The 22,965-nt window shown below is 42.8% G+C and overlaps 1 protein-coding gene across 6 annotated transcripts in view; it reads right to left on the bottom strand.

The window, feature by feature from the left end:
- RIN2 (Ras and Rab interactor 2) overlaps positions 1 to 22,965 on the bottom strand; it is a 225,731-nt gene that overhangs the window by 39,810 nt on the left and 162,956 nt on the right. For 4 of the 6 annotated variants that reach the window (XM_047068694.1, XM_047068695.1, XM_047068696.1 and 1 more), the window contains 2 exons: positions 4,793 to 4,985; positions 683 to 794 (listed from right to left, as the gene is read on the bottom strand). In XM_047068694.1, coding sequence (XP_046924650.1) covers positions 683 to 794; positions 4,793 to 4,985 — 305 coding nt within the window. The remainder of the gene's footprint in view (positions 1 to 682; positions 795 to 4,792; positions 4,986 to 22,965) is intronic. The other 2 variants (XM_047068699.1, XM_047068700.1) reach the window with 1 other exon arrangement.

Below are 22,965 nucleotides of genomic sequence, written 5' to 3'. Positions count from 1 at the left end.
TTGTGCTTTCTCTCTTTCTCAGGATTAAATAAATAAATAAATAAATAAATAAATAAAGTGAAACGTGTCTTCCCAAGACTTCACATTTTCAATGATTGCAGAATAGCAAAAAGAAAACCAATTCTATTGAACACCACTCTCCCTTCAAAACTTCTGCCAGTTGATTTTTTCAGAGGGCTGGATTCTGCCTCTGATTAGCTGCATTTCATAGACGACTGAACAGTGATCGTCTGGAGGGAACACATCCACTCAAGGATTATTCACAAGATGTGCAGACACGTGCTGTAGCATGAGAACCCATAAAAAGGCCGAATCGCTGCAGCCTGTCCTACAGGTTAATCATCAGCAAACCTAGGAATCAAATCCATGCTCTACTTAACTGGAAGGGGGGCAAGAAAGACAACCTGCCATATGCCAACCAGTAGGCTGCATAATTTGTACATAGGTTGTTTAATTAAACTGTTAATAGCTCTCTGATGTTATGATCACCCCAATATACTGATAAGAAAACCAAGGCTCCTAAGGTAGGCTACCTGCCCAGTCATCGAGTGAGTAAGTAACAGCACCAGGATGCAGACTCATGTCTGTCTGTCTCAAAGGGTAATCTCCTTCCACTTCCACTTGTTGGGGAGACCTGAGGCCCTCCCATCAAGCAGGACTTAGCCATCAGGTGACTACTCACTGTATGTGCTTTCCTTTATGGCAAATTCCTTGAGTGGGGCTCCAAATTCACAGGGCAGGCGAAGTGAGAGGACTTTCTTCTGCATTTTGGTAGATTTACGAACCAGGAAGATCTAGCAGAGGGAAAAGAAATTCAAGCTTAGGAAATATCTGGAAGGTCAGAACCTGGACATATGATTTCCTGCACACCTAATGTCCATGACTAGAATGACCTTCATAACGAACATGTCCTGCAAGATTCAACCCAGAATGCTCTACTGACAGCAAAAGGGACTATCAAAGAGCATACCCTAGATGACTTCCTTTGATAACTGGCTTCAAAAGAATCCTACTTTCCCTTTGACAGAACCTTCTCCATGAGGCTATGAGCCCCCTTGGTCTACAGAAGCATTTTCAGTTTGGTGATTGTTTTATAGCGCATGTTAAGTGTTCTCTAGCCCGTGTCTTATTTGGGCATCATGGTTGATGACACCCAGATTCTAAACACAGGTAACATGACTAAACCACAGGTGGTGAACTGGGAGTTCACTGACTAATTTGGCTCGTGGGTGTGTTCGTGATAGAAAATTAAATTTGTTTCTAAGAGTGAAAAAGCAGTTTTGGTTGTTTTTCACATTAAGACCAGAATTTCTAGCTTCTCTTGGAAAACAGGATGATATGGCAAGGCCAGGTATGGTGACAATTGCTGGAGATTAAAACGGCTGCCCCATTAGGGAGCAGGAAGGTGTGCTCGAGCGTCACTACAGCCAACACTGGAGCTGCAGGCCTGTTTACTCCTGACTCACCCCATTTTGTGACAGTCTCGCTCCTGGTTCTAATACTGCCTTCGGATGCATGCTTTATTTTATTTATTTATTTTAATATAATTTATTGTCAAATTGGCTAACATACAATGTGTACAGTGTGCTCTTGGTTTTGGTGGTAGATTCCCGTGATTCATCACTTACATACAACACCCAGTGCTCATCCCAACAAGTGTCCTCCTCAATGCCCATCATCCATTTCCACCCCCCCCATCAACCCTCAGTTTGTTCTCTGTATTCAAGAGTCTTTTATGGTTTGCCTCCCTCCCTCTCTGTAACTATTTTTTCCCCTTTCCTCCCCCCCATGGTTTTCTGTTAAGTTTCTCAAGTTCCATATATGAGTGAAAACATGATATCTGTCTTTCTCTGACTTATTTCACTTAGCATAATACCCGCCAGTTCCATCCACGTTGCTGCAAATGGCATGATTTCGTTCTTTCTGATTGCCAAGTAGTATTCTATTGTGTATATGAACCACATCTTCTTTATCCATTCATCAGTTGATGGACATTTAGGCTCTTTCCATAATTTGGCCATTGTTGAAACTACTGCTATAAACATTGGGGTACAAGTGCCCCTGTACATCAGCACTGCTCTATCCCTTGCGTAAATTCCTAGCAGTGCTATTGCTGGGTCATAGGGTAGATCTATTTTTAATTTTTTGAAGCACCTCCACACTGTTTTCCAGAGTGGCTGCACCAGTTAGCATTCCCACCAACAGTTTCAGATGCGTGCTTTAAACCAGCCCAAATCCCAGTGCTGATCTCGGGCCACCATCTTGGCTTCCAACACTGCAGAGGCAAGTACGCCATGTACTTCTATGCACTGCACAACTCCAGGGGGCACTGATTACCTAGGCTACAAATCAAATAGTGCTCCCTGGAGCATGCAGTGGGGCAGCCGGCTGAGTTCTGGTTCCCTTCTGTAGTACACGGTCCTTCTCCAAGGATTCTATCCTGTCTTATTTCTTTAGCCACTTCTTCCTCTGCATTTGGACACCATGGTCTCTGCTCCCTGACTACTACTACTACTATTATTATTATTATTATTATTATTATTGTTATTATTATTATTATTTAACCTTATCTTCGCTTCCTTCTGTATATCTAGTCAATAGCTCCTAAGAAACTTTATCTGGGTGGGGGGTGGGGGTTGAGAGGGTGGCTATGGGGATTGGGTGTCTTTTAAGGAGGGAGTTGGGAAGACCTTTGAGTTCTCTCTGGTCCCCCAGCACCCATGGGGAGGCAGTCATAGAATAGAATACATGTAATAGTCACTTCTGGGACTCAATGTTTCTGGGACACCCTAAAACTGAAACAGACATTTCCTAAACATTAGGGGGATTAAAAAAAGCCCAAAGCATGGCTGGGAGGGCGCTGATCATTGGTGGAATCGAAGTATTATTCTCTTGTGCAGCTGGGAATCTCCTTGAGCCTTGGGGTTCAGGGAGAGTACAACCTTATTTCCTGAATATCTGCAGCTTTAGAGCAGGGGTTGGTAAAGTTGGCTGTAGACCCAATCTATCCTGCCACCTGTTTTTGTAGATAAAGTTTTATTGAAACAAAATCCCAGTCATTCATTTATATGCTGTCGATGGGTGTGTCTGCACTACAAGGCAGGGGTTGCGAGAGATTGTGAGAGGTTGTGACAGACAGTATGGTCCACAAAGCCAAAAATATTTATACTCTGGCCCTTTACAGAAACTTTGCTAATTTCTATCATAGGAATAAGGGTGGCAGCACCCTAAGGACCCATGCCTCCATGGACAGACTTTCAAATGTCCTTTCCTCTCACACCTGCTTTTCCTTCTCTTCAGCATTCTTGCTCCTGGTGCACTGTGGCCTCTCCTAATCTGTGTTTCTCCTGTCCTCAGCCTGTCATCAGCCTGCCCCATCTCATCAGGCAGGTCCTGTCCAGGGATCAAGTAGGTGGACAGATAGAACATCCTGCCTGACTTGTTCCCCACAAAGTCTCAGCAGGAATGGACGTGCCCAACACTGGGAGGGAAGCTGGGCAGGGTAGAGAATTGTTGCCTAACAACAGGGCAACCTCCCTCTCCAGAATTTCTGTGCAGAAATGCAGGAGCAGACAACTCAACCTCCAAAAGAGGGGGCCCCACAGACGTAGGTCTGATCATACAGACCCAGATTACAGGCAACAACCTGGTGTGCTGGCCAAGGAATTTTCCACAAAGATGATCAACTATTGCGCCTAGTCACCCTGAGCATGTTCCAACAGTCCCGTCTGTTTCTGTCTGTTGAAAGAAAGACTCACTTAGAGGTCAGAAAATGGTAACAGACAGGCTCTTGCTGATAGGAAACTCAAAAGTTTGTTTTTGTGCTCAATTGCTACAATATTGTCAACCAGCTACCATGGAGTTTCTTTTTCTTGCTTCTCCATATATTTCTTAGTTTCTATCTCTTGTCATGAGTTGTTCCAAGTCTTACTTTATCTGTGACTTATTGTATTTACCTTTTTTTGGGAAGTAGACATTGTACACAGGTGACCTCCAATATAATCTCTGTGATGGTAGAAACATCCTATATTCTGCACCATCCTATATGGTAGCTTCCAGCCATCTGTGGCTAGTGAGCACTTAAAATGTGGCTAGTGCAACTGAGCAACTGAGTTTTTAAATTTAATTTAATTTTATTAATGTAAAGTTAAACAGCCACACAGGGCAAGTGGCAACCACATTGAACAGCACCAGATACACCAATCACCAAGTGACATTTTGGGGGGAACCACTATAGAGTCATGGAGTGGTCTTGATTAAGAGATTGGTATTGGGTAGGAAGTAGCAGAAGAAACATAATTGGACAGTGAGCCCCATGAGAAGCCACTGAGGAAGCCCAAAGAGAAAGAGAATTACACATCAGCAGCCAGAGTAGGCAAGTCTACGGACACAGAACTTTTGAACTTTGGGTCCCAAGTTGGATGGCTAGGTCCTGGCAGGGTTCCCAGGCTCAGAATGAAAACAGCAGGGGCAACTGAAGACCCTATAACCAGGCTCATTCTCAGTGTTGAGGCCCAAGAAGTCAGCCCAGATGCCCTGTTATCCTGCTGAGTCCTAGACCTCCCTGGGTAACTGAGCTGATGAAGACAGAAAGACAAACCATGAAGGGGCTCTTTTCCTTGGAGCTGCCTCCATACTTTCCACAATCTCCTTGCATTGCAACCCAGGTATGCACCAGACACCATGCTCCATAAAGCCTGGGAAAGAACTTTCTGGAACTCCAAGTCTTTCTCTTTAAGAAAGCAGCAGCCCTCCTTGTCTCAAACTGTTTCCTTGAGATTCTGAGTCTTACCCCTGGAGGTTGGGACCGAAGGACTTCGGCTGCCCCCTCCTCACTCAGACTCAGCTGCAGCCATATTGGGTGGGTGTGGAGAAGCCGGTCCAAAATGCTGAGTCTGTTGGAGAGGCTGTCATAGCCAGAGTCCCAGGGACAAGTCTTCACATCCTTTTCTTCAGAATAGCCATCGTCCTTGTGTCTTACCATGCTAGGAGAAAGAGAATTGGCAGGTGTCAAATGGCTGCTGCCCTGTTTCTCTGCCAAGGAGACCATTGTGCAGTCTCTAGGCTACGCCTGTCGCAGCACATACCCCATCTTTTCATCTCCACCTCACGTGTCTTCCTTCCAGCCTGAAAGCTTTCTGAGGGCAGATGCCATATTAGCTTTCACTCCGTATCTACAGTATTAAACAGAATACTCAACAGATCCAACAGACCTTCTATTTCTAACACAGTTTTCAAAAGCTTCTAAACATCCTGAATGCTGTTGGGTCTGTCTTCTGGCATAAACCATTTCACAATTTGAGCACAGAACCCTCAATGCTAAATTTCATATGGTAGCATGAGGTCCTAAAGCCCCAAAAGATTTATCATAAGCACAAGCATGACATGCTCTAAAAGCACAGACAAAAATGGGGTGCCTGGGCAGCTCAGTTGATTAAGCATCCAACTTTGGTTCAGATCATGATCTCATGGTTTGTGAGTTTGAGTCCCTCATTGGGCTCTGTGCTGACACCTTGGAGCCTGGAGCCTGCTTTGAATTCTGTGTATCCCTCTCTCTCTGCCCCTCCCCTGTTTGTGCGCTCTCTCTCTCTCTCTCTTTCTCTCTCTCAAAAATAAATAAACATTAAAAAAATTTAAAAGCAAAGATAAAACATTCACACTCACTCATGCACACTCATTTTCCACCCGAATGAATTGGATTTCATTTCTTTTCACACATCTAGGCATTTTTATTACTAATATTATTTGTAATAAAACTTCACAGTTGACGAATGCTGTGCTATTCATAAAATTATTCATACTAACATTATTCATAATTGCCATAAAGTGGAAATGGACCAAATTTCCATCAACTAATGAATGGAGAAATAAAATGTGGTATATCCATACAATGGAACTTTATTCAGCCATAATATTCATTCTTTTTTATGAATGGAGTACTGATCCGCGCTCCAAAATGGAATGAACTGTGAAGACTTCATGCTAAGTGAAAGAAGCTAGACACAAATACGGTACGATTCCATTTATACAAAATATCTAGACTAGACAAAAATAGAGAAACGGAAAGATTAGTGTTGCCTGGGATTGGGGGAAGGGATGGGATGGGTAGTGATTGCTAATAGGTATGGAGTTTCTTTTTGAAGTAAAGAAAATGTTCTGGACCAAGATGTATGGATGACTGTACAACTTTGTGAATATGCTGAAAACCACCGAATTATACACTTTAAAGTATGATATGTGAATGAAATCTCAATAAAAAGATGTCATATTGATTTCCATAGTTGCCTTGAGCCCCAACACTAATCCTGTGACTGAGTGTTTAATCCCCATGTTATGAATGAGAAAACAGAGGCTCATCCAAGAAGGTATTGGGCTGTCCAGAGTTATAAACTGCCATGAAATGGCAGAGCCAGAAATTCAAGAGGTCTGGTGTTCCTCCAACTTTGCAGGTAACAAGTAAGATCATGAACACAGGAGAGCTTTATCTATGTGGTTTCTACTGTCTGCCATCCCTTTACAAAAATTCTCTCATTTCCTGTAAAACAGCCCCAAAAGGCAGGTACCAGGAATCCAGTGTTTTTAAATAAAGGGGACAGGGAAGCCCAGACAGCTTGAGTAACTTGTACAAGGCAAGGATATGCCTCTGAGAGTGAGAAGGTAGAAATTCCAATCCAAGGGTGCTTGGCTCTGGGCTCTCTTTCCCTCTATCACGCCCTGCCTCTCAATGAGCTGGTCATCAACACCAGTCTAGGAGTGGCCAGTGGAAAATATCAGAGCTGATCACTCACATTTTAAGGGCCAAATTCAGGTTGGGGTTCAAATGGTCTTCAAACATCTAAACCCCAAGAAACCTAAATGTGTGGCCTGAATGAAGTCTTCAACATTGCGAATGATGGAGATAAAGCCACATTGTAGGCAAGAGTGAAAAAATGTGCTTTTTTGGGCATACCACTCCTAAGAGGCAGGATTGAATATAGAAGAAGCCAACCTAAGGCAATCATTTTGGGGTGAGCAGGCTCAGTAACATACCCACAAGGACAGCATGTGGGCTGGCCAGAGACTGCCATCCTAATGTCTTCTCTGCACATTCTTGACTTTGTACAGATCTAAAGAATATCATACTTCCATTCAAGATTTACATTTTGTTTCCCCAGAAAGTTTTCCTATACCTTTGCTACAACTTTCCAGATGGGAGAGTATGGGCCAAAAAAGAGCAATTTCCCATTCTGCAAATGCCATTTCAGGGCCTCCAGGTATTTTGAAGTGAATCTTTGCAGCTATAAGAACACCCTCTTCAAAATGAAGCTGGTGTTAAAATTCCTTTCACATGAGGTAAATGAGGCCACTTTAGAGCAGAGATTCTCAACGCTGGCTGAATATTAAAATCGCCTGGGGAGCTTCAACATGTTTTGATGGCCAGACTGCACCCCAGATCAAATAAATCAGACCTTTTGGGGTGGAACCCAGGAATCACAATTTAAAAAATTTCCCCAGGCAAACCCAACTTGCAGGCAAGTTTACAACCATGGCATTGGATTGGCACTGGAGCCTAAGAGAGAAATCTCCTAGGGTTTGTAAAGCTACAGATTCCTGGTTCCAGCCCCAGAGGGTCTGATTCTGTAGCTTGGGGGCTGGAGCTCTGCATTTCTAACAAGTTCCAGGAGACACTGATGCTGCAGTCTGAGGAACACTTGCTTGAGACCTAAGAGCAAAATGTGCACTTGAACCCAGATCCAATTAGGTGGGGTGGGTTTTTGGGGGAAGGGGGACTGGGGTTTGGAGGAGGGTGGTAACATGCCACTGAAAGAATTCTCCAATCCCAAATAAACCCTACATCCCTGCCATCTCGGGTTGGCAATATTTTACCAAGAGCAAATTTCTACAGTCTCTAGCACGGCAATCCTAACGCTCACATGTGCTGTGAGTAAATATGTTGGTGCTTCTATCTTCCTTAGAAGAGCACATCCTGTGATACCTCAGCTGTTCAAGAAGCTAGAGTCTTTGTTTTGACAACCAACCTCAGCCTAAAAATCTAGGGCCCAGTCAGGAAGACAGTGAATAAGATTCATGGGGCTTCATAAAGGAGCAACCATTAATTAGATCTTGTCTTTGCCTATGACTAAGCTAACACTTTTCTTTAACAGCCTTTTGAGATTTATAGTATATTATTATAAAACAGGTTGAAAGAGGGGCGCCTGGGTGGCTCAGTTGGTTAAGTGTCCAACCCCTGATTTCATCTTACGGTTCATGGGTTCAAGCCCCACGTTGGGTTCTACATTGACAGCACAGAGCCTGCTTGGAATGTTCTCTCTGCCCCTCCCCTGCTCTCTTTCTCTCTCAAAATAAAAATAAGTAAACTTAAAAAAATAAGAGAGATTAAAAGAAAGAAAGAAAAAAAGACATTAGCTTTTATCAGAGACAACATTTAGGGAAGAACTAATGTGGGAAATGTTGAATCTGCACTGCACGCTGTTGGTGTCCTGCCCAGTCCCCCTTTACAAGACCAGGTACCCATGTCCCTGCTGCCATGAGCACTGGCTGCTGAAAGCTCACAGCTTTCTCCCTTCTTCTGGGCATACCCAGAAAGTCACTTCCTCCTCAGGGAGAGACGCTCTGCTAATGACATGCTGATGCAGGTCATAGAGGAATGGCCTTCTTGCCTGTAGGCGGGACAACTCTGGGGTTGCTATTCATGTTGCAGAACTCCCTGTGGGATCAGGCTGAGGCTAGACTCCAGCTACCCCCCTATCTTTGCCTGGTTTCCTGCTCGTCCCAGACTGCACCCCTCACTCCTTCACAGGCTGCTCCTGAAACCCTGTCTCAATAAATCACAACACAAGAATCTGCATCTCAGGCTCTGCTTTTAGGGAATTCAGTCTGAAACAGAAACTGAAGATATGAATAGAAACTACTGATTCCTAAAACAGATGTCTGCCTGCATGTATCAGGGGTGGGGGTAGGGGTAAGGGGTGGGTGGGGAGGTGGCAAAGAATGAGCGGTTTATAAAAGATAAACCAGTATGATATAATCCAGGAGATTCTCATATGGCATGGTCACGGTGGGATGGCCAGCAAACAAAGACCCATCTCCTCTTTTGAGCTTTGTCTTTCTAATCTGCAAGTGGTAAATAACCTCTCCATCACAGTATAGGTATAAAACTGATGCTAACATCAGTAAGTGAAAGATTATTAGGGGACAGAACATTCACAGTCCTAAAATATTACCCCACAGATTACTTATCATGAAGAGGAAAGGTACTCTGACAATAGAGAAATCTGGGAGACACTATCTTTAAAAAAATTTTTTTTTAACTTTTATTTATTTTTTGAGACACACAGAGAGACAGAGCATGAGCTGGGGAGGAGCAGAGAGAGAGGGAGTCACAGAATCTGATGCAGGCTCCAGGCTCTGAGTTGTTAGCACAGAGCCTGATGTGGGGCTCAAATTCACGGACCACAAGATCATGACCTGAGCCGAAGTTGGACGCTTAACCGACTGAGTCACCCAGGCACCCCTGGGAGACACCATCTTAATCAAGTGATCAGCATGAACACCTCCAACAATGAGACACCTGACATCATGTGCCTCAGATGTGATACTCTGAGAAGGTACAGTACCCCCTGGGTCATCTCCCTGCCCCCAAATGTGTTCAGAATCTACACAAGAGAAAACTATCAGGCAAATCCAAAGTCAGGGATTTTCTTCAAAACCACTGACCTAAACTCCTCAAAATATCAATGTCACAAAAAAAATTTTTTTAAAGACTGTGGGATTATTATAAATAAAAGGAGAATAAAGGGACATGATAACTATTGAGTACACAGAATTGATCACATATGGCATCAATAAAAAACAGCTATAAAGAACAACTGGAGATATTTGAATAAGGGTATATAACAGATAATATTGTATTAATGTCTAATTTCCTGACTGTGGTAATTTTATTTATGTAGGAAAATGTTCTTGCTCTTAAGAGATGCAAACTGCAGAATTTAGGGTCAAAGCATGAAAATTTTGGAAAGTAAGTGTCAAATGGTCAGCACCCCATTCCCCTCCAAAAAAGGGGGGGATATAGAAATAAGGAAATTGTGGCAAAATTTCAATAATTGGTGCATTCAGGTGAACAATACTATTCTTGCCTATAATGTTTGAAATTTCTCAAAATAATAGATTAGGGAAAATATCTACCATCTCCCTGGGATTTTGAGTATAAAATTCATGTATTCAACTCTTACTACTATTTCCAAGCATCTAGGCTTGCTTTCACGGGGAGAGAGATCTCAGGTATGGATTCAGTGAGACCCACAGCCACGTGTGAAAATACTGGGCAAACCCCAGAATGCCCCACAAATGTAAGGTGCCTCTGGCAGCAGAGAACAAACTCTGGGAAACTCCTATACTATATCTTCCCTCAATCCAACTGACTGGGACCTCATGGTTCTGAAGCAGCCCAGTGGATATTACACCCACTTGGGAGACAGGACTCTCCAGCACTAGCTACATTGTGGTCACACCCAATTTAAAGCTCTTCTGAGTGTGGGATGAGAGTGCCTTTCTACTTGGCTATATTCCCTTCATTCCCAGGGCCAAGTGTTAGTAACCTAGACAGGAGCAAGAATAAATGACTCCAGAAAGCACATTCTAATGTAGGACAGGCAGAAAGACACTACGTGTAGTTTTATTAAGTTGCACAGATCTCAGATTCACCTAAGGGAAACCAATAATTTGCAGCAGAATTTCCAAATGATGTCCTTTCCTGTCTCAATCCAGAACTCCAGAGGGTGGCATAACCTATCAATGCAGCTTCTAATGACCAGGCTCCCAACCATCACATAGGAGTTGTGTTTACTTTGACTTTACAGTCCAGTCTCTTTTCAAGTAAATGACATAGAGAACAAAGCAATATATAAAGTACATAAGATTTTGATGTAGGTTGTCTCTGTGGAAAAAAATACTGGTGCAGTAAATATAGTCAACAACCTTCTATACATAAGAATCCTAATTCAGCTGTTGAATAGCAAAAATGAAGCCTAAAGGGACTAGGTACGAGGCATAATGTCAAGTTATTACTATCAACAAGGTGGTACATTTCATTTGACTAGAGGGTCTCAGCACAGGTGCAGTGTCCTCCTGGATGGCTCTGTCCTCAGGATATGGGGACAAAACAAGTATACACAAAAACCAAAAAGCTGGGGTGCCTGGGTGGCTCAGTTGTTTAAGCATCCGACTTCAGCTCAGGTCATGATCTTACAGTTTGTGAGTTCGAGCCCCGCATCAGGCTCTGTGCTGACAGCTCAGAGCCTGGAGCCTGCTTCGGATTCTGTGTCTCATTCTCTCTCTGCCCCTCCCCAACTTGTGCTCTGTCTCTCAAAGATAAATAAAAATGTAAAAAAAAAAAAAAGAAAAGCCAAACCCCCTCTGTGTGCGTTGAAAACACACCTTCATTAAGCTAAACAATTATATTTGTGAAATGGACAATTTACATCAACATCTGTTGTAAGCTATCCTTGATTATTTTTTAAAGACAAAAGCTGTTACAATTAAATACTTAAAAATGTGCTATGAATTTTTCTTTCTAAAGCAGACCGGTAGATCATAATTCAACTAAAAAGGGGATGGCTTTAGTGAATTAACAACTTCTAAAAACATCTCATAGAATCAATGGCAAGTCCTCTAGAATTAAGTAAAGCAGGCAGTGACTCTAATCGAGCAAGGCTCTCATACACCACTTCTTATGGTTCTCTCTGGCTCCCTTCTGCATTTTTGCATGTGTGAGAATGTATGCCTCTGCACAAACACTGTCCCGTCTGCCATGGAATTTGGTACGGGTGAGATCTACCTGCGTGGAAAAGCCACTCTTATATTTTGTCTAGGTACTCTGTTTTGCTTCCACTTACAGAATTAATGGGCCCTGTAAACTGGGACATCTGGAGGCATTAGATGACCAAGTCAGCAGGAGAGGTTGAAGGAAGGACTATCAGGACCTTCTAAAATACAGCTTGGCCTTTGGCTTTTGCCTGCTTCTTCTCTACTCCCCAATTCCTGGACCCAGATTCCACCCCTGGTCTCCTATATCAGGCTTTACAAGGGTATGGAAGGTGATTCTCTCTTGGCAGGGGACTCACTGCTTGCTTCCATGCCAATCCTGGTCATGCACTTAGAGCTAAGTAACCCACAAGGGCCACCTCAGGTTTGGATCTGAAGTGGTGAGTGGCAGGCTCCATCCAGGTCTTACCTGGATTTCCAGCAAAGTGCTCCCTGATAACTCAAACTTTAGGAAGACTCAATGCTCTTTCTGAAGCCTGAGCTTTGGTGGACCTTCCCAGCTTTTAAGAAAACTAATAGTTTTTCCTTGTTTACATGATGTCTAATAAACAGTCATAGAATGAATCATGACAAGTCGATGGACTTAATTATAATAACAGGATGCTGATCCCATCAATAAAACACAAGAAAATGAAAATAAACAGCAAAAGCAGAGCCTTGGCTTCCAAAGATGCTTTTGTCCAGGACTTAATTATGGCTTAAGAGTCATACTGCCTGTTTCCCTAACAAAGAGCTGTAGTCCTGCTACAAAGCAAAGAACTCAAAAACAAAACAAAACCATACTTGATGGGATAGTGTAGATTAATTCTGATACTTTACAAATTCTCTATGGCTTATTAAAATCGACAACATTTCCCAAAGAATGTTGGGTATACCAAGGCAGTCCATGGAGGCATAATTTTGAATGCCCGGTTCTTATTTTAATAGCTACATCTAGGGGCGCCTGGGTGGCGCAGTCGGTTAAGCGTCCGACTTCAGCCAGGTCACGATCTCGCGGTCCGGGAGTTCGAGCCCCGCGTCGGGCTCTGGGCTGATGGCTCAGAGCCTGGAGCCTGTTTCTGATTCTGTGTCTCCCTCTCTCTCTGCCCCTCCCCCGTTCATGCTCTGTCTCTCTCTGTCCCAAAAATAAATAAACGTTGAAAAAAAAATAGCTACATCTATTTAGTGTAGTTCCCAATTATGGCAGAGATATTAAGTTTACTTTTTTCCCCCCAATTCTTCTTATTGTGGTAAAATATACACAGCATAAAATTCACCATCTTAACCATTTTTAAATGTACAGTTCAATGGTGTTATGTAAATCCATATTGTACAACCATCACTACCATCCATCTCCAGAACTCTTTTCCTCTTGCAAAACTGAAATCTATCCCTAGTATAAAGTAACTCCCCTGACCCTGGGAAACCACCATTCTACTTTCTGTCTCTATGATTTTGGCTCCTCTAAGTACCTTACGTAAGTGGAATCATACACTATTTGTCTTTTCATGACTGGCTTACTAAGTTTACTTTTTAAAATATATGTAAAAGATCAGTAAATTTAAAGAAAAAGTGTTAGGTAAATCAAGAATAGGCAAGATAGTGCAAGAATAAGAGAAAAAAAAAATGTGGCCGCAGCAGGTGGGATTTGGGCTGAGACAATATGGACTAAAACATAAGGATATTTCCCCCATATTAATGTTTATACACCTTGCTCTTGGACTCAAGGGAAAATATGATCCCCAAAAAAGCATCTATTTGCCATTACTCAGCTCTCTCCTTGCCTGGGATCAAGCTACTCTGGAGTGCCCATTGGACACTGGCTCCAACCCCCATGTCAAAACCAAGGTCACATCCTGTCCCTTCCCCTACATCCTGCAGCTGCAAGTAATCTTTCAGCACACTCAATTCCTTAGCCCACTGTGTATGCATCTCTGGGGCACTTAGCCCATTTGACTCTGCATTATACTTATTTCTCTTACTAGCCTAGCTCTACCCCAGGCAGGCATTGACCTCATGCCTGCTGTACGCATGATGGGGGAATGGGTAGGAGGTCATCTGCAAACAACATGTCTAATCCTTGTGAGTGAGGAAGAGGAAAAGCTCAGTGGGCAACAAGAAACATCATAGACACTGGGGTCTCTCCATTAGCTTCTTTCTGGGTCCTCCATGTGTAACCTCTGATCCAGGCCTTTCCTCAGCCAGGCCCAACAATAGAATCTGGCTGCTTAGCTCCAGTTTAGGAGACAAAAGGTTCTTGTCTCTGTGTTTATCAGGAAATGGGTGGCAAAAATCACCACAGCTACCAAGATCCCTCTGGCCTTTGGCCATCTTAAGGCCTGGGTAAGAAAAGGAAGCAGCCCAAATTCTTCCAGAACAACAAATCCAAAGTGTTAGCAGCTCCTTCCTCACTGCTCATGAATTTCCTTCATTGGACAGCCCCTCCAACCTCCCACCAGCTGGCAAGGGGTGGGCTTTGGATATAAAAGCCAACACTGAGTTTTAGCTGACACCCACTGATGCAGGGCATTAGTGATACATGCTCCATTCAAGGTTCTCAAATACAGAAAGCCTTATTCCAACATGGGGAATGAGATTTAATTCCAACAAAAGAGGTTGACATGTACTAGCTGTTTGAGCACAGCTCAACAGATGGTCCCTGGCAGGTCCTCGTGGCTGGAATGTTCTCCATCGACCATTAGGGCCTAGTCCCAACCTGGACTCTGGTGCTTGCCATCCTCCACTTACAGATAGGAAAAAGAAAGGATGAAAAGCTTCTGCTCTTGACATTTCTGTATTGGCCTTTCCGTGTGTATGCTGTCTCTCAAGGGTCCTCCCTTCCTCATTCTGCCCATGTGAAGACTTCAGCCTTAACAAAGCCTCTTAACATGATGTTGCTTCAATGGGCCTCAATGGCAAGAAATGTGCAACCCGGGGCATGGCACTGCCCAAAGGCTCAGGCTTCTAGCTACATGAGGCCAATGCAGGAATCATCTGAAGAATCAAGGACCATGGGGGCACCTGGGTGGCTCAGGTGGTAGAGCATCTGACTCTTGGTTATGGCTTAGATCATGATTTCATGCTCGTGAGATCAAGCCCCACACTCTGAGTATGGAGCCTGTTTGGGATTCTCTCTCTCCCTCTCTCTCTCTCTGCTCCTCTCCCTGCTTGTGCTCTCTCTCTCTCTTTCTCTCTCTCTCAAAATAAATAAATAAACATTAAAAAAAAAAAGAGTTAAGGACCAGACTGAAGTCAGAGTCCTGCATCTACATGGTCTTTCTCTTGGAGCATTAGATCCTTGTGTATATATCAAAAGGGAAGCAAATACACCCCAAAAGCCACACCATGGCCAACATGCCAAGCTTGGTGGGAACTGAATCAAGGGCTTCCTTAATCTTTGGTGAAGAGAAGTGAGGAGTCTGTCATCAATGGTTTCTGAAAATATATTAGTAGAAGAGAGGCCTCTTATGTGGAGAGACAGAAAAAACAATTGCTTGTACTAAAAAGATCCATCTGATAAAACTTGTTGGCACAGGAACCAATTTCCGTTATACACACAGATACACACACACATATATATATACACACACATACATATACACACACATACACACACACATATATACACACACAACCCACATAGAGCAAATGAAAAATTCCCAGAAAAATCTATTTCAAAAATACCTAGTAGTTGATGTCCAATGATATCTTACTTTCAATCATTTGAAATCTAAAACATTTCTTTAGAGTCTGTGAAGCTGAATTAAACCCCTCCTCTGTAATATTTAAATCTGGAGAGAAAGGGAGGTTCAAATTGATTCTGGTTCCACACAGGGCCCTGGCTAATCTCTCAGTTGATAGAAAAATTGCCAGGGGAGCTGAGGAAATTTTACCCACCATTCAAGATGGTAAAAGTATGGGGGAGGCCTGGAGGAAGGGATATTCCTGTAAGGATCACTGTGTGTTTACCTGAGTCCAAGGGGTATTGGAGACTGTCTAGCTTAGCTCCCCACTTGAGGGAAAACACTAGAAACTGATAGAACTGGGTCCAGCTCTCTGAATCATGCCATCTCCCTAAGCATACAAGTTGATATTTTAATTCCTCGAGTCCTCTTTTTGTCCCCTAAAACTCCAAAAGGAAAAAGGCTAATATATTTTGGGTTCTGGGTTTTGTTCCCTCACACGAAGAAGGGCTGCTGCTCTCTGAGTGAGGGGGCCTGAGCTTCCTCAAAAGGATTTCTAAAAGCACATCCACAGAGGATTTTTGTGAAAAACTTCCAGGGCCTTCGGTGATTTTTCCACTCTATCTACTGAGGACTAGGAGGAAAGAATGAACAAGGCAGAAACGGGAACAAAAACACACATCTGCCTCCAGGGAGGAGGAGGGATTGCCATTTTCATAGAGGAGAAAGATCTGGTGACTTCTGTGGCCTACGAACTTCCTGTCATTGAGTCTCCAACTAGAGATGAAAAGGGCAGATATGGAGACAATACTGGCAGGGGCCTTTATTGAGTCCTGTAAAACTTAGAAACAGAAACAAAGAAACTGTTGTCCTGGCTGCTCTTGGAGTTGAAAACAGGAGAAGGAGCCAGGCGGGCTCTAAGTCTTGGCCCACTGACCTTTGACCCTGAGCAGTAGCATGCACGAGTCTTCACAGAAAGGCAAGCATTTCACGGATTTGCTGTTCTTAGTGTTTAAGTGCTTTTGGTTACACTAGTGCTATTTCATGGACTAAATCACAATTGCATTGTGACTAATAAGATATTTTGTGGTCGAATCAACTATTACCAATGTAATAGTGAGGCAAGGTCTGTAAAGGGTAAAGCATATCTAACTCTAGAGTATGCTGTTGATAAAATTATGTGCCCAAGGGTACCGTGGATTGGGAAGCCAGCCACTAAATTGGAAGGCACTGTCCCTCAACAAAAATGGAATCAATATCTAGGACACACTGTGCATTTTCAGGATGATCAGAAACCCCTTGTAAGTCTGTGAAAATCATACATGATCTGCCATTTAAATGCACAGAAAAACATTGGAGGGATACATACCAAGGAAAAGAAATACACTAGTCAACAAACAATCAAAACCAGTTCTATCTCTAGGAGTGGGTTCATGGTAATATTTTTATATTTTTCATTGTGTTTTTTTCCACAACGTACATCAAAAAAATAACTCTTACATGTTTTTTTTAAAAAACCTTCCTCAATATAATAGATATCACCAGTGTAAACAGAGTAAACAGCTGTTTGGGGAATTTCTGATCTGGAGGCTTAGCTAATTTTTTAAGGTTAATGTGGGAGCTCATCTTTCCTAAAACCACATCCTACCTGGAGTTACCTGCTTCCTCCTTCAGGTCCTGGAACATCTAGTATACTCCACTATTATATTCTCATTCCATTATATGATACTCGTTTATAATTCGTGCTCCTTGCAGGCTCTACTGTCCACGTATTTCAAATAAATAAATTATTTCAATAATAAATTTCAAGAAATTGTCTTGAAGTTGGACTTAAGTGTTGCTACACCGATAACAGTACAAGTAAAGAGTTGGTCAATCCTCATAGAATTCCTTGAAACCATATTCCAAAGACCTGGAAGTGGCTTCAAATCAAGAAACAGTTTAAGGGATTAGCAGAGGAAATGAATCAAGCTAGTCATAGCAGAATGTCTTCAATGGGCATGATAGGAAAATGTCTTACTGCAAAAACTGTTATCACTATGTGATCTCCTCTAACTATGAACAAAGCCATGACCCCAAAGCACTCCACCTGGCCTGCCTCCACTGAAGGAAAGAGTAGCTATGTCTATGGTATCACTTGGGAGTTTCAGATGAAAGGATTCTTGACTTTCAGAATGCAATCTAAACTCAAGTCAAAGAGCTTCTCTTTCCTATCTCCCATCAGATATTCTTAATGCTTATTTATTTTTAAGAGAGAGACTGAGCGCGAGTGGGAGAGGGGCAGAGAGAGAGGGACACACCGAATCCGAAGCAGGCTCCAGGCTCTGAGCTGTCAACACAGAGCCCAACATAGGGCTTGAACTCACAAACCATGAGATCATGACCTGAGCCAAAGTTAGATGCTCAACTGACTAAGCCACCTAGGCACCCCTGCCATCAGATATTCTTTAAGAATGTGAAAGGTAGGGGCACCTGGGTAGATCAGTCAGGTAAGCATCTGACTGATGCTTCATTTCTGGTCAGGTCAGTTCATGAGATGGAGACACATGTCAGGCTCCATACTGACAGTGCAGAACCTGCTTGGGATTCTCTCTCCCTCTCTCTTTGACCCTCCCCGGCTTGTGCACATGTGTACATGCATACTCTCTCTCTCAAAAAAAAAAAAAAACATTAAAAAAGAAAAGAATGTGAAAGGTAGGCACTGAAATATCCAAGAGTTAGTGGAAATGTGTGTTTACAATCCTTAGAAATAGATAATGTGTGAGAAGAAACCATAAACTTTTAAAAAATATTTATGTATGTAAGAATGTATGTTTGTAATCTCTACACCCAACATGGGACTCAAACTCATGACCTCAAGATCAAGATTCACACGTTCTTCAGACTAAGCCAGCCAGGCAACCCAAAGAATTTGATAACACCAAACACTCTTTTCATGGTACCTAAGATACTGTAAGATATACCCAATATTCTGTAGCCAAAGATTATTGTGAGCTTCCCATGTTCTGCTGAACCAGACAGGAGCTCACGGGAAAGGAGGAAAACCAACCTTTGTGACACATGTGTTCTAGAAGAGTGGCCTGTTCTCAGATGCTGTGGAACCTAAAGATGAGCCCCCAACCCTGAACTAATGGCCTATGGTACAAGGAGCATTCTAATATGGCAAAGGAGGAAATATTTATTTTGCTGGATAACAGTGCCTATGACACAGACACTGTGTGAGAAGACAAAATACAAACTAATTTCTGCATCCGATGACTTAAACTTTTTTCCTGACAACCTTGTGAATACACTCTCTGACATCTTCAGAAGAAAGCGGGTATAAATTAACGAAGAATGATCACTTTGTATGTGACTTTTCAAGAGGAAAAGATGGAAAGGAATAATATGGACTGATATCAAATTCCATGTCTGAATTCACTGTAGTTGAAAACATATATTTAAAAAGAAAAGAAAACAACGTACATTTTTTTAAAATATGGAAAATTGCATTGGATGCAGATGTAAGAATTAAAACTCCAAGTATAGTATAGCTGTATTAGATTTATGCACATACATTTTTAGTTTTATGACGCAGCAGCTAATGGTCTTGACCAAAACAATTCATGAGATGCTGAATATATCTACATGTAGGTACTGAACAAAGTAAAGCATAAAGCAAAAGAATCCGAGACACAGGGAGAAATTCATTGGCAGTTTTTTTCTGCTACAGGTTTATGATCTAAGATTATATGCAAAAATATAAATAATAAAATGTACGTACATATTTACACTTTTCTCATAATTTCTGGATTGTCTTCTGTTTTTATCTCCTTCCCCCAAATAATCCTTTCCATAGATATCATCCAATGAACTCACTGTGGGCTCAGAATGCCCCATGACTTTACCCTTGAGCTTAAACCTGTAAGAATTATAAAATGATGCCCTGCTAAAACTAAGGAGTTCCCATTCCTGACTCCCACAGAATTAACATCAGTACTTGAGTCACAGCACACAGGTATCCTTACCTGTCTTCATCCATCATGTTTCCAGAAGCTCTAAATCCACACACCCATCCAAATGGCTAAAATAAAAAAGCACTCAATACCAAGTGTAGACCAGGAGAATAGAGAATTCAGAAATCTCATATACTGTTGGTGGAAGTGTGAATGAATAGGAGGACTGGAAAATTTGGGGGCACCACTTACTGGTTTTGAATTATTTAACCATCCTACAACCCAACAATTCCACTCCTATAATCCTAACTGAGGCATGTCCCCAAAAAACATGCACAAGAATGTATAGCAGCATTATTCAAAATAGCCCCAAACTGGAAACAACTCAAATATCCATCAACAGTAGAATTGATAAGCCAATTGTGTTGGGTTCGTGCAATGGAATACTATACAAAATGTCGAACGAAAGAAGTCAGGGTTAAAAGAGCATATGCTGTATGATTCCAGTTATATGAATTTCAAAAACAGGCAAAGCTAATCTATGGCAACAGATGTCAAGAGAGTAGTTATCCTCAGGGTGCACAGCACTTCGGGGGTGCTGAGAATGTTCTGTTTCTTGATCTGGGTGCTCCTATGTAGTATGTTTACCACTGAAAATTCATCTAGCTGTGTTCTTATTTCTTTTTCTTAATCATGTTTTATTTCAGTGGAAAGGTTTTTTGATAAAGCAGCACTGAGCGAAAATGGGTTGCTCCGGATGGCCACAGAGCAGCTAGCTATGGTCACTGTTGTCAGGGGAGTTAATGCAGTGAAACGTTGGGCATGTCTTCCCCACCCTGTAAGCCACCGAGCTTCTCTTCTGACCTCGTGTTCTAACATTGGTCAAGTGGAAAAAGTGAAGGGTTGTACCAGTTACTGGCAGTCTGAACTTCTTTTGGTTTTGGTATCAATGCCACTGCATAGCGCTGGGAAGCTCAGAACTTCCTGGGGCACTTAGCCCCTTCCAGAAGAAGTCAGTGGAGGTGACCAACTGCTACACTACAATATTGGGCAGAGCTGGCCAAGGAATTTTTGAGTTCTGTGTGTTTGGTTCTGGGGTGGGGTGGGGTTGGGGGTAGAGTTTCAAGACCCAGTGATCCCCAGTGATCCATTTAGTCTGGAGTGTACCTGCAAGGTGACAATAGGAGTGAGGGAGGGAAAGGAGAGGAAGAGAGAAAACAAAGGCAACAACTGCCTTCAATGACCTGGTCCAGCCAGAACCCTCGGTATCCTGCAAAGCCAGCCTGAGCCTCATCTCATAAAGTTGCTTTGTTTGATCCCTTTATTCTACTTGAAGACAAAGGAAACTTTAGAGACTTATCTTAGCCTAGAGGTGATGGGTCCAGATGGCAATGAGGGTGGAGCACTGGCCTACATCAGGCCTGATGTACTTGCCCCCAACTGAAAATGGACTGTGAACTCATAGGGAAGGGAGAGGAAAGTACAAGGCCTTCATTTCCCCACACTCTGGTCTCTGGGCAATGAAGTGGAGAAAAAGAGGAAATAAGAAATAGCATTTAGAGAGTGCAGGAACAAGAAATCCTTGATCTCTTTCCTGGCTTCCTAGCTTCTTTTTTGGTAAAAAGCTAGCAGAGGGCACAGAGTTGATTTAATCAGATGCTCCTCTACTGGCAGACATTTACAACAGCCCATAACCCAGATATGATGGAGGAAGCATGGCTGGCACATCGTGGGAAGGTGCCCTGGTCCCTCTTCTTTGCTAGGGAGCAAGCTTAAGGCTCATCACACATTTTCAACTTCGTATTTTTTTATGCACCAGCTGGGGTCCGCTAACTGCTTTACAGGGTAATGTCTTGTTTCTGCAAGAGGCTTCTGATACTTTAATACCTATAGAATATCCAAAGGCCTGGCATTTTTCATTCATTCATTCAAATGTTTACTGAGTGTATGCTACATGCCAGACACTATTCTAGGGCACTGGAAAAAAAAAACAAAAAAAAAAACAAAAAAAACCAAAAAAAAACAAAAAAAAAAAAAACAAAAAAAAACAATGAACACAGACCAAACCTCTGCTCTCAATGAGCTTCCCTCCTCATACTGGGAGGCACAATTTAAGCAAGTGGACATATATGTCAAGTCTGTACAAGTACTATGAAAAAAAAAATAAAGTCAGCTAAGGTGACAGAAGAAATGAGGGTCCAAAGGTGAATGCTTCCTGGAGGAAGGGCATTCTCCAGGCAGAGGGAATAGTAAGTGCAAAGGCCAAGAGGTAGGAACCTTCTAGGCAAGGAGCTGGTGGGTCTGGAGCAGAGGGATGAAGAGGGCAGAGGTCGTAAGAGAAGACGGTGAGGGGATGTGAGGAGTCAGAGCCTGGAGCATCTCAAAAGACATGGCGATGATTTTGGTTTTAAATGAAAAATACTGGGGGCACCTGGGTGGCTCAGTTGGTTAAGCATCAGACTCTTGGTTTTGGCTTAGGCCGTGATCTCATGGTTTGTGACTTCGAGTCCCACATTGGGCTCTGCACTGAGCAGAGCCTGCTTGGGATTCTCTCTCTCATCCCTCTCTCTCTGCCCCTCCTGCATGCTCTTTTTCTCTTTCAAAAATAAATAAATAAACTTTAAATGAAAAATACTGAAGGGCTTTGAACAGAAGTGACATGACTTGGATCTAGGTTGACAAAAGTCAGATCCTTCTCTATGCTGCTTAGAAAACAGCCCAGGGAAGGCAGGACAGATAAAAGCCGAGGCACCGGGAAGGTGTGTCCTGCAGCGGTGCTAAGAACAAGTAGTCGGATTGGGATTCTTACAGGTAGGGCTGCCAGGGTTTGGAGACGGATGGGAGCACAGAGATGAGACGGACAGGCATGAGGGATGGCTGTGAGGCCCAAGCACCTGCAGGCATGGTCACTGGGATGGGGGAGACCAGGGAGGAAGCAGATTTATGAAAGGAAACCAAGGGCTCAGTGTTGGTCTTTGTGAGTCTGAGATGCCAGAAGTTGGGCTGAATGGACAGCTGGATGCAAATATCTGGATTTAAAAGAAGACCAATCTAGGGATCTAGGCTGGGAATCATCAGTATATGCAGGGCATCAAAGCTACAAAACTGAATGGGATTAACTATGAAATTACACTAGAGATCTCTTTTTAATAAATAAACAACATATAGTGTTCACCTGCTGCTGACATGGTACAAAGTCCTTTTGCAGCTATTAACTCACTAAATCTTTCCAGCCACCCTGAAGTCAATCTCTATTATTATCCTCATTTCACTGATGTGCACACCAAGGCACAGTGACTTTTTTTAAAAAATATTTTTAATGTTTATTCTTGTGAGAGAGAGAGAGACAGAGACAGAGAGACAGAGCATGAACAGGGGAGGGGCAGAGAGAGAGGGAGACACAGAATCCAAAGCAGTCTCCAGGCTCTGAGCTGTCAGCAGAGCCCAATGTAGGGCATGAACTCATGAACCATGAGATCGTGACCTGAGCTGAAGTCAGACACTTAACTGACTGAGCCACCCAGGTGCTCCAAGGTGCAGAG

Source organism: Lynx rufus, unplaced genomic scaffold (assembly GCF_022079265.1).
Source record: "Lynx rufus isolate CCGP_SWC_20201006 ecotype Redwood Valley unplaced genomic scaffold, mLynRuf1.p SCAF_8, whole genome shotgun sequence".
Taxonomy (NCBI): domain Eukaryota; kingdom Metazoa; phylum Chordata; class Mammalia; order Carnivora; family Felidae; genus Lynx; species Lynx rufus.
The sequence above is the reverse complement of the archived record's forward strand: the minus strand, read 5'-3'. Positions and strand labels throughout refer to the sequence as shown.